This window comes from Pholis gunnellus (genome assembly GCF_910591455.1).
Source record: "Pholis gunnellus genome assembly, chromosome: 14".
Taxonomy (NCBI): domain Eukaryota; kingdom Metazoa; phylum Chordata; class Actinopteri; order Perciformes; family Pholidae; genus Pholis; species Pholis gunnellus.
The window spans coordinates 10,395,242-10,406,939 of NC_136541.1; the positions used below are offsets into that span (position 1 = coordinate 10,395,242).

General features: G+C 41.4%; 1 protein-coding gene across 1 annotated transcript; it reads right to left on the bottom strand.

Annotated features, from left to right (window-relative positions):
• Positions 1 to 1,556: 1,556 nt before the first annotated feature.
• Positions 1,557 to 11,105, bottom strand: dis3l2 (DIS3 like 3'-5' exoribonuclease 2). The gene is made up of 21 exons (XM_079173463.1): positions 11,023 to 11,105; positions 9,631 to 10,421; positions 9,395 to 9,525; positions 9,200 to 9,253; positions 8,868 to 8,969; positions 8,534 to 8,717; positions 8,253 to 8,317; positions 7,663 to 7,892; positions 7,410 to 7,583; positions 7,199 to 7,278; positions 6,968 to 7,080; positions 6,751 to 6,858; positions 6,388 to 6,621; positions 6,135 to 6,214; positions 5,769 to 5,952; positions 5,565 to 5,651; positions 5,056 to 5,203; positions 4,585 to 4,715; positions 4,107 to 4,211; positions 3,474 to 3,578; positions 1,557 to 3,200 (listed from the first exon to the last, which is right to left on the bottom strand). The coding sequence occupies exons 2-21, from the start codon at positions 10,394 to 10,396 to the stop codon at positions 3,093 to 3,095; spliced, it is 3,189 nt and encodes a 1,062-aa protein (XP_079029589.1). The 5' UTR covers positions 10,397 to 10,421; positions 11,023 to 11,105; the 3' UTR covers positions 1,557 to 3,092.
• Between the last annotated feature and the right edge of the window lie 593 nt (positions 11,106 to 11,698).

Here is an 11,698-nt window from a genome sequence, read left to right on the forward strand (position 1 = left end):
GACCATAGTCATTGTAATGAATTTATGTGCAGCCTTTGGACCCTTGCTTGGAAATCAGAGGAGCCATCTCACGGACTGTCGAGGCAATAAAGATGTAAATATGAGATTAAACACATTATCTTTCAAATCAAAGGAGGACCAGCTTAAGGCTTATTATTTTTGTGGTGGTACAATTGTAATGAAATTCTATCTGTTATCTACTGTGTCAGGTTAAAAGTTGGACTTCATACCTTCAGGGAAACCTCCCTCTTAAAGGAGAATGTGAGTTATCTGCTATAAAATGAAAGTCATATGGTTGTGGGTTTAAAGTCAAACAGTGAACTGTGCTGAGATGGGAGTCACTGCCGGTATAGACTGGCGTCAATGTGTTTAGCTCTGATAAGGAATTCTCCTCAACGTACGCAGAGAGGAAAATAAAAAATCGTAAACAACACGTCACTGCAATTTGCCCGTGCTACTGTTCCAAAGGTGAGTCACTTCAACACTGCCCGTTGACTTAGGCGTGGTGATGGTAAAATGTTCTTACAACACAGATTAGCTTCCTGTCTCAACTCATCTGCCTGATCTTTAAGTTCTTTTTTTTTCTTACAAATTAAATAGTTTAATTTGTAGCCAATAAAAAGAAACTTGTTGATTCAATAGACTAAAGGGTTTTACTCATGGTTGCATAAAAAGAGTAGGATACAGCGATGGAGGCGGTGCCCCTTCATAACCATGAAAGTTGCTCAGTGGTGCATGAAGCAAAAGTGCACTAACACCAAAACTATTCAAAGCTAAAATCCTAGATTTTTTTTGGCCACTTGTCTGCTCCATTTGTTCACTCGCTAGTGGTCATTAACTTTGTTTGCCACTTACATTTCCTGCAGTGTACAGTGGGTTTATCAGAGTTTTTGTGTTGTAAACAGTAACAGTAAACTATGCAACGAGAGCCGTGATGGGGAATGAAAGCAGTTGAGTTGCCGGCCAACCAAAACCATGACTGTTACAGATAAAGTTCAGGATTAAATCAGTTGTTCTCTTTGTGTTTCTCACTACAAATGGCTCTTTTATATATAAAAAGTAATTGATCCATTGTTAAGAAAAAGTATCTATTACAGCAGCTTAAAGCAGACCTGATGTTTCAGGAGGACGTGGCACACTGAAAAGTCATCTGGTCATGATGGTCATCATCTTTTCTGTAAAAAAGTACGGGACAAAAAAATATTGACAAAGCTTTTTTTTCAACAAGTATTTCGTGGGGTGTTGATGTATACAATACCTGCATCTTAAAAAGGCGCGGTCATTTACTGTAACGCAACTCTCTTCCTCATTATCTTCTATATGACAGTGCAGTGGGTTTATGGTGGATTAATTACAAACACTCCCTGGTAATAAAGAACACAGAGACTATCTGTGTTTATTCACAATATAAACTAAACAGAAGAGGGCAGTGCCACATTGTAGTTTATCAGCAGTGACTCACTGCTTGGTGTTTCGTCCTCTTCAGTGATTCTAGCATCAAAACATAGTTATGGTATTAAAAAAAAACAACACTTTGAGTCATTCACGTATGTTTTTATTTTCATAGTGACAAGAACAACTATGTATTGCGCCTTATGGTGGTTTTGCAGAGTACAACTGAACTTTCAATGCAGACAAGAACCACAGTTACAAGTCATGACAACTTAAAGACAGACATTTTACTTTTGACTGCAGTCTCAGGTTTTCAAACCCTAAATCACAGAAACATCCTACTAAGTCAGTCCAGTTGTTTTGCACAAACATTTAACTTGCTGGTTTAAAATACATTTAAAGTTCACATCACAGACTGACAGTCTATGTGAGCAAAAATAACTTAGAAACATTAGCAAAAAATGGTGACAAGCTCTTTTGTTCAAAAAAACAAAATAAAAACAAAATTGTTCAGAGGTAGCAGCTGATTTATGACACTACATGGCACTGAGAACTAAAGAGAGGCACACTGACTCAGTCAAAACTAAATGGGAGGCCCACAAACACTTAAAAAAAAGAATTCTGCTGGATTACATTAAGGCTAAAATTCACAGTTGATATTAATAAGGTCCATAAAGTATTTCTGCTGCACAAATCAAGTCCAACTGACTGACTCGGAGCATAAAAACCCAAAAACAACTATTTGAAGCACATGAGCTCATCAACATCTAATTCAAGTCATTCCTATGTTTTCTATTAAAAACAATAATCGGTTGAGAAATGATTAAGCTTTGGCTCGTCTTTCAAACTAAGAACAGAAAACATGCCTTAGTTTAGACAAGAGCAATATGTTTAAGAATTGAAATCAAATGAAAAGTCCTACGAGCTGTTCTTCATGAGTGTGACTGAAGAAGCCCTCCGGCCCCTTCGTTCACACACAAGAAGAACCTTCCTGTATAAAACACTATAAATACATACGACAGTGTAAAAATCCTGGATGGCATGTGGTAGCTGTTTTTTTTTTTGTCTCTATGCAAATGTTAAGATATCTGTTCTGTCCATCTGATGCAGTCAAAGGTTTTACCTTTTTACTGTTCCATCCATGTAGCGTCACTCTGGCCACGAGAAAGCATTTTACAGCCAGCATGGCAAGTCAAGACAGCCAAATAAGTAAACTTTAGTAGTGTGATGTACTCTATTGCTTTGCAAACACAAATATATTGATGTTAAACTGAAAAACAGCTTTCACGCATTAGACCGTGTACAACAGTTATAATCACATCAGTACCGTCCTCATAAAGGTCAATAAATCAACAGCAAAACAACTAATGCTGACTCGGTTCTTTTCCTGTCAGACCTGGGTCACAAATCAATTTGAAATCCATCCACTGAATTACTTAAAACAGTGTGCCCATCAGAGGTACCATCAAAGCTTAAATTAGAACGCCAGAGTTTACATGTTTTAAAACACTATAAATCATAAATGTCACTAAACTCAGTGGGAACTTCAATTGAAACGTGACTCTGACCTGATCGGTGATGCCCCCTGCTTACCAAAGCAATACTGCTTCTAAGCTACTACTATTTATTTTACCCAATCAATAAAAGAAAATGTGCAATTCAAAATTTCCAGTCAAGCGTTTGAGTGCTCTTCAGCACGTCTAAGTGTTTGACTCGTTCTCCTCGGGCCTCTTCAGCACTGCGCTGTATTTCATGGGTGCACCGTCAGCTTTGAGCTGCACCTCCACCAACGTGAAGATTGAAATGACCTGCAAGTGGAAAGAAGAAATGATGAATTTACATTCTGTCACCTTGCTCACTTTCTAACTGTCTTAACCCCAGCTAGCTGGTCCGTCTCTTCGAGGAACACGGTAGTAATCTGGTTTTCTCCTGTTTTTTCTATCTTTATGCTGTCAATTGTTTCGGTAGCTTCTCTGTGTGAAACCTGAGGTATATTTCTGTTTATGTTGAATAATATTTCTATTTCCTATTGACAGGCTATATACCACGACACAAGCGTTTTCCGTGTCTGCCGTTCTCACCTGCTCTACTGGAGCTTTTTCGTGGTCCTCTGCTGTCCAGATAAGAGTCAGCTCAGATTTCTTCCCCACCTTATGGTGGCGGAACGAGTCCAGGCCCACAACAGACTGGAGGTGGAAACAAACGGCGATACACGGTTCTCAAGATATGTGAAGGACACACACACACACACACATACAGATATTCCTTGCTTTTATAGTGAGATGATATAGCTGAATAGAAAACCATCTACAGAGTCAAAAGAGTCTCTAAAAATGTAAATTATGTCAACAACAATTAAAAACTAAAGAGGTTTTAAAGTGGCGATCCTTAAGATGTTAGTCCTTGCTGATTTAGAAGTTATATTTGAGTGAAATGAACGGGATTGTGGGAGTTTAACAAGTAGTTAGTAAGTATTCTTGTTGGTGCATTAGCTCCACGTTTCATAATGGTGTGCAGTTTTAAAAAGACATCTAAAAACGCAAAATAATATAACTATACTACAAATGTGTATAAAGCTGAAACTGAAAAGTCTGCCCGTGCCTTTTCAGTCATATTGTACTAGATTGTATATGTTGTTCAAACTTATTGTTTTGTGTGTTCGGACTAAACTACTATAATATTGCTCTCTTGAAGTGGAGTGTATTGGAGCTCACCTTGCAGTAGACGCGTTTCTGCACTCCGTACCGGAGAACCAGCACATCAAAGGACTGATCCAGCACCCCCATCACCATGGCCTCAGAGTCCAGAGGGCCACAGTCCTGTGGCGCACAGAACAAAAAAGTATATTGATGGAATGGTTTTAGACCCGATATTAATGAGCTGGTTTATATCTGGGCTTATTTTACATTCATCATCCAGTTGAATGGCTGAATCCTTTTTCTTTTGAGGAGAAAACCAAATAAGCTCCAATCAGCATCAAAGCCATCGTCCCCGACAATATGACTCTAAACACCAAATAGTATGAAGTGTACAACTAAATGTATTTAATATGTATCTAATGTCATAGAAAAGATCTATAACATCTGAAAAGGGAGTCATTCAATTTATGTAAAACCACATTTCGTAAACAATTAATTTATGTTTATATTTATAAGCACTTAGCTTGAACAGAGAGAAATGTGTGTGTCCCACCTTTACAAACACCCCGAAGAAGAGCTCAGAGCTGAGCTCCTGGACTCTCTTGGACACAGTCTTCCTGTCGTTACAGCGTGACGACTGTTTTTGGACTTCTTCTGTCGACAGCCCCAAACTAGGCCCACAATCTGCATGTAAACATATTCAATGGACAGACGTGCACATAATGAGTACTAGAATTAAAAAATTTAAAAAAACATTTCTAACTGTCATACACGCACAGTAGGAACAGACAGAAGCAGGAAGGGCAGAGACAACAGCAGAGGCACGAGCACAAACAATGCATCAACTCAACGTGAGCTCTGAGGCTGCTTTGTTCTCTTCTGCATTTCAAATTCTAAGTCATCAACCAGTCCTGCAGTACAACCGCAACACTGTATGAAGCAAACAGGACCTTCTGTTATCCATCTAAATGTGTGCGTTTGTTTTTGTGTGTCTAAAAGAGACTTTAGTGGAGAAGGTACGCACTCAGTGAGGAAGCCAGCAGCCGGTGGACTACGAGGTCAGCGTAGCGTCTGATGGGCGATGTGAAGTGAGTGTAGAGAGGAACGTTGAGGGCGTAGTGCTTAAACAACTGCTTGTCCTTAAGTTCACCTGTACAGAAGTACATCGCCATCTGTGAAATAACAATAACACACATTAAAACACAGAAATATCACTGGAAAGGTTTTGTGTTCAAATAGTACATATTCAGCTTGAATCTGACAAAACTAAATGTTTGTGTATTATGTAGGGATGGGGTAAGAAAAATCAAATAGTTTATGCAACTTTTACCTTTAAAGAATGATAGAATAGTGCCAAACAATTATCAGATATTACTTTTGTTTGAAATGCCCATCCTTGCACGTTTTTCATTAATGGTAACAACAATTCATGACAGTGGGCGTCTCATTTTCATGTCATTAAACGGTTTACAAAAGCAAATGTATTCCACACAAGCTTGATAAATAAGAAGGTAGGTGTCACTCGGGTCTAACCTGCATGGGTCTGGCGCACATGTGGGTGAGGACTTCTTTTCTGGCAGTGGTGTACTCATCATCCCCAAGAGTAGTGTTGAGACTCTTCTGCATGTCGGAAACGCAGAAGAAAAGGTTTCAATCATTAATACAGACAAAATATAACATCTAGGTTTTCTGAGGTATTAGAAACTGGGCTACATTTGCTGTATTGTGAGTACTGACATGCAAGGCTCCTGCAGACGAGAGATCTATGTCGATTCCCAACTGGTCACAAAGCTCCTGCAGCTCATCCACCATTTTGGTCTTGGGTGGCGGGTGGCGTCTGAGCAGGGCCAGCTGGGGGAATCTAGAGTGGATGTGGTGGGCTGTAGCAATGTTAGCCAGTAACATGAACTCCTCCACCAACCTACAGAACACAGGTTTGAATGATACAGCGGTTAAATGACCAGAGCGGTAGAAAAAAAACGAGGACTGATATGCAAGGACTCCAGAATGATTGAGAGGTGAAGTGTATATACATGTCACGTCAAATAAAGTTTCATTTGAAGACAAAAAGACAGCTGTATCGGAGGAGGCTTTGTTACGCACTTGTTACTGTCTCTGTACTGGTAAACGTAGCAGCCTTGAGGCATCATGGTCTCTTTGTCCAGGGTGAAGGACAGTTTCAACTGAAACAAAAAAACACAAGACATGTATGTGAAAATAATGTCAACCAACAAACTATTCAATTATCTTTGATGAACTCTTATGTTGAGATAAAAAAGGGAACACGAGTGGAGTGCTGAAACCATGATCACCAGCTACATTATGAAAGGAAACCATAGAGGGAGCGAGGGCTGACCTGGTCCAGCCTGAGGGCTCCTCCTGAGAAGCGTTGGGCCCGGAGGTTCTTTGCGATGGAGTGCAGGTTGAGCACAGCCCGGTGGATCTCATCAATGGGGTGCTCAGGGTCCGCAGGTGGCAGCTCCTCAGCAGCGAACATCTTCTCAGGGGCCTCGATCATGGACTGAGCATGGTCGTAACTCAGCTTCACGCAGGAGCAGATAACCGAGCGGCCGAACCACTCACTCAGGATCTGTGTGGGGGGGGGAGTTAGGCGAAGTGGAACCAGTGAGGAAAACAGCAAATGCCAACCCAACTTCAGCTTCAATTAATCAACCTGTGAACACTTCAAACGGGTCCATTAAGTTTTAAATGGTCATACCTTCCCCTCCGGTGTGATTGTCCAAATGACAGAGAAGGTGAGTCTGTCAGTGAGAGGATTGAGACTGCACAGCTCCTCACACAGCAACCTGGGCAGCATGGGGATCACCTGGACAAGACAGGTATGTTTATTATCATTCATCACTGCTTTATTTGACTGGGGTAAGATCAAGTAGTAGTTTTAACTATAACACTGCCGATGATCAAGGGACATTCACCTTCTGAACCATGTACACACTAGTTGCTCTTTGGCTGGCGATGGCATCCAGAGCGTTGTCCTCCCCCACAAAATAACTCACATCAGCAATGTGAACTCCCACCTCAAAGTTACCTGTGATTAAAAAAGGACAGTCTATGACACAGCCTCACTTCCCACAGGAAAACACAGCATCTAGATCTATAATCACAATTCATCATCATTACGGAGCTCCTCAGTAAGGACAGTTTACCATCAGGGAGTTGTTTGCAGGATAGAGCATCGTCCAGGTCTCTGGCGGTAGCAGGGTCGATGGTGAAGATACACTCCTTCCTACACATGACAAAACAGGGATTTGTGAATCACATAAATCCAAATCCTACATGAAAACTAGATACGCGTCTGCGGTCAGTGGATGGTAAAGCTTGAAATTCAGCATTCATGTATTGGCTTCACAGCACTACCTCAGGTCTCTCCTCTTTCCCATCTCCTCAGCAGGGATGGTCCAGGGCAGGTTCTTGGGCAGACAGTTCAACACCTCATCGGAGAACTCGGAGAAATCCACTTCGTACTCTATCAGGATGCCCTCCGTCTCTGGCTCGATTTCTCCAGCCTGACCCAGAGTCTTAGCAAGTTGACTGGAGAAAAAACATGAGGAGGGAGTCAGCTTGGTCGTTAAAATGGTTCCCCGCATCAAGCTTTGAAAGAAACACTCACCCTTCTGCAAAGTTGCTGTCAGCTGCCCAGTTGGTGATCCGACATATGAACAAGGTTTTGGCGTAGTCGCCCGGGCGGGAAGTGAAGTCTTCGGGACAGTCGGCAAGGAGAACGTTAATCCGTGGAACACGGTGGTCCACAGGAGAGAACATGGCAAAAGGCTTGTCTGGCAGGAATTTCAGGAAGCCCGTCACAGCTCTCGAGTGTTTCTTTTCAACAATGTAAACCACCTGGAAGACAAATAGGTGTTTTTTGTAATATTTTATACTTTAATTGTCTTTGGATATTGTTAATGTTCTTTTTAAAGTTACAGCCTTTTAGAGAAAATAAATGTGTAGCTTTTACTGTAAAGTTGCCAAATTAATTAATGAATTGTTTTTGTGGCAACTTGGCATAACTCGTTGGGTGAAGGTGGTGAAGGGTGAGGCAATCAAAATCACATAGAACCTTCTCGTCATGCCCCTACCGTCGCTTCATGAGCTGGGCATAAACCCTGCTTCTTGTGGTCATTTTTATCTGGAAAATTCTTGAGGGAAAAACAGGAAGGGTTGAGTAAGAAATACATCAGAGCTGATAGGCGAGGCGCTCACTTTAGCAGTCTTTTGGAGTATTTCCCCATTGGGCCGTGGGGTTGAGGGGTCTTCCAGATGTTCCCCTATTTCCATCATATGAAAGGAAAGATTTAGATTACCTGAACTAATGCTTTTATTTGTTTTTGCTTCTGTGCATTGATACTCTCGTCAGACCAATAAATAAACATTCAAACACAGTTCACTGACCATTACCAAACACCAACTGAATTATAATAATTTGATACCCATGTTAATTGTGATTGGCAACAGCTGTTATAATCACAACTCCATCCCAGTACCTGTGTCAGTGAGGGGGGTATTCTGCACTTTGCGGGTGAGTTCATCCTGGTCGCTACACTGGTCTTCCGAAACACCATCGGGCCTGGGCGTGCGCTCCGTCTTATTCTGCGCTGGCCGCACCGTGTTTTCTTTCTGGGAGTCTGACTCACTGGCGCCCTCACACTCAGTGTCTGACCTCACAACCTAAACAGACAAAACAGTCATCATCCTCTGACACACTCAGCACAACACACTGCTGTCCCGTGGAGCTAAAATGGAGCCGTTTACAATAATCAAACATTAAAAAACGGATGTCTTACAAATTTTGTACATAGATAAGTGAGTGACGTCTACCTTCCACAGCTCCCGAGGGAGGATTCGCACCACCACTACGTCTCCATTCAGTGCTCTGTTGCGAGCTACAATACCATCCAGAAATATATCTCGTGCGTCATCCTGCAACAATAAAGAGAGATTGCGTGACGTCTCCTGCCTGCCTTGAACTGTGTAAACCTTTCAAGACAGATGTTAATGTACTAGCCGATACAATGAAATCACATGCAAAGTTATATCTTTCATACAGTGTACTGTAGACAATAGCTATACGGGGCTTCAATAGAACCCATTCAACAAATTGTTGAGGCAGAAAAACATTAATTGTGAAATTAATTTTAAGTTGAACTTACAGGAGATGGGATGAAAGCTTCATGGTATTTCTTTGGGTTGATTCTCAACTGTCCCTGCAGGGGAAGCATGAAGAATTTACAAATTAATCAACCAGTATATTGTGATATTAACTGCTTTAATAGTTTGACCACCTTGAATAAAATTGCCCATACTCAATAGATTTTAATAGTCTCGGGGTCAGGAACAGTAACTACCTGAAGGAGTTCTCCTCTTTTAAGGCCATGGGAAACCTCCTCAACTGTCATGTAGGACTCAAAAACTTGTTTCTTTGATCCTCTGGGTCCTCTGTTCTTACTCTTGTCAGCAGGAGAATAGGCACTTGAAGCTGAAAAATATTTAACTAATTGATTTCATCCCTCATAAACCATCAAATGTATACAACTACATTACCATAAATACCATTATCTCAAAAACATAATATGCAATTTACCTCTGGGCTGCTGCAGTTTCTTCTCTTTGCCATAAGGGGACTTGGGCCTTGAACTCTGAGCGTCAACCCCAGACTGGAACGTCCCTTCTCCGATTTTCTCCTCTTCTGGCTGCCTTGAATTTTTCTTCTTCTTTGACTTCTTCATCTTCTCTTGCTCCTGTCCGCTTGTACCGGCTGTATTCGGGGACTGGGGACGTCCAACAGAGGAGTCAGTCTCTTTTGAGGTAACATCTTTGTGAGAGTCCTTGGTTTTCTTTTGCTGCTTCTGGTGTTTCTTTGGTTCATTGGGTTTTAAAGAGCCAAGTTCCTCACCAGACTCGACGTCTCCATCTTGGCTGGTGGCTGTGTCTCTTCTCTGTCCCCATCGCTGTCTGTCAGACACACCCTGCTTCCTTTCAAAGTCCTGCTGAGCACTACGGGTGCTTAGCTTCTCCATGTACAATGACAGTGAACTCTCGTCTCCTCCAGTTTTCATGTAAGAGGGGGAGAAGTCACTGGAATCAGAGAAATCATTGGGCACCTGATCCCTTTGTCGCTGTGGTATGTTCTGTCTGTCACTCTGGGCTTTGAACTGGGTGCTTGGCCCATTTCCTTCCCTTTGACATGCTGTGTCTTTTGCATATTGATCTAGATACAGACTGAACTTGCTGCTGCTGTGCTGGTTGAGGAGCCTGGCGTAGGCATCTTTCTGAGGAGGATTGCTTGACCGATTCTGACTGCGCTTTGGCTCTCGATTCAGGTTCTTCGCCTGCCGAGGAGAATCCATATGGCAATCCTTAAAGAGGCTGTCCCTGAAAAGGCAAATGGCATAAATTATGAGTGCTGCCCTTCGATCACACAGTAGTCACAGTATGCATAACTTTCATTCAGGGAGCTTAACTTAGGAAACAAATGATTACAATTCAGAGCACTCTAAAAGTATGCTTAAAATAGGAGATAGTTATCTTAAATTAATTGGAAGAAAATTAAAGCTCTTGCTATAATGTTACTGTTACTTCAGTAGCTGATTTGTTGCTGCGTAACGCAGTCCTCTCATCTTACATTAAGCGTAATTTAGTTTAGCATTATTTATAATAACTACCGTAAACGTGACTGACATTTAATCAACTTAGTAGTACCTAAAGTTAACGTACATTTGGATGATGACAATACGGGACAACAAACTCTGTATCATCCCATTGTCTTTTGTCCTACGTAGCGGCTAACAGTTCCCTAACGTTAGCTAACAGTTATTAGCTGTGCATAACTAGCACCAGCTATGCTAACTGCAACGGCAGGTTTTTGGTTCAACATTATCTAACTGACTACTTGTATGTCAGTCAGACCGCAACCCTTACCACAACTAACGGCTTGAAAATGGATACTTGTCAAACTTAAAATCTTAAACATTACCTTATTCACTGTGTGTAAGTTCTGCAACGTTAGCTGTCGTACGGAGCAGAATGCTAACTGATACGTTCACTTCCTCCGTCGTCATTAACGGTTACAGTCGTGCTACCTTTGAGTGCTATCGGAAATATCAGAATTTGCCGAACGCACAGAAACGCCGTCAAGATTTCTCGGTGGGGACAATTGTGGGAATATAACTACACTAATATTCTGCAGTATACATTTGGTGTGTCCTCCTATGACATATTAGTCAGGGACAATTCTGTTGCAACGTAGATTGTGACATTTGAATATCAAACCCGGAATTAATTAGGCTACTTAATTAACCAAGCGGTATTTTTTTGAAAATGTGCCCAATGACACTGAATTAACGGGTGACTCTGTGGGCTCATATACTTGTTGTGTCAAACATAACTCCAAAATGAGACCACTGGAAACATAACAAGGACACAAGCAACCTCTAGAGGGCAGCAAAGACTAAATAGTTAATTTATTTGACTATACTGTGACACATTGTGCAAACAACTTATCCTGTCAGACTAAAACGATATGAAGAAAGTAAACTCAACAATCAGTCAGGCAGAGATGTTTGTGTGATGTCTGGGTGTTTGAAAGCATGTGTTATTCTACAGGATGAATATAGTTCTTAGTTATCCCCTATTTTAGCTGGAGATTCACT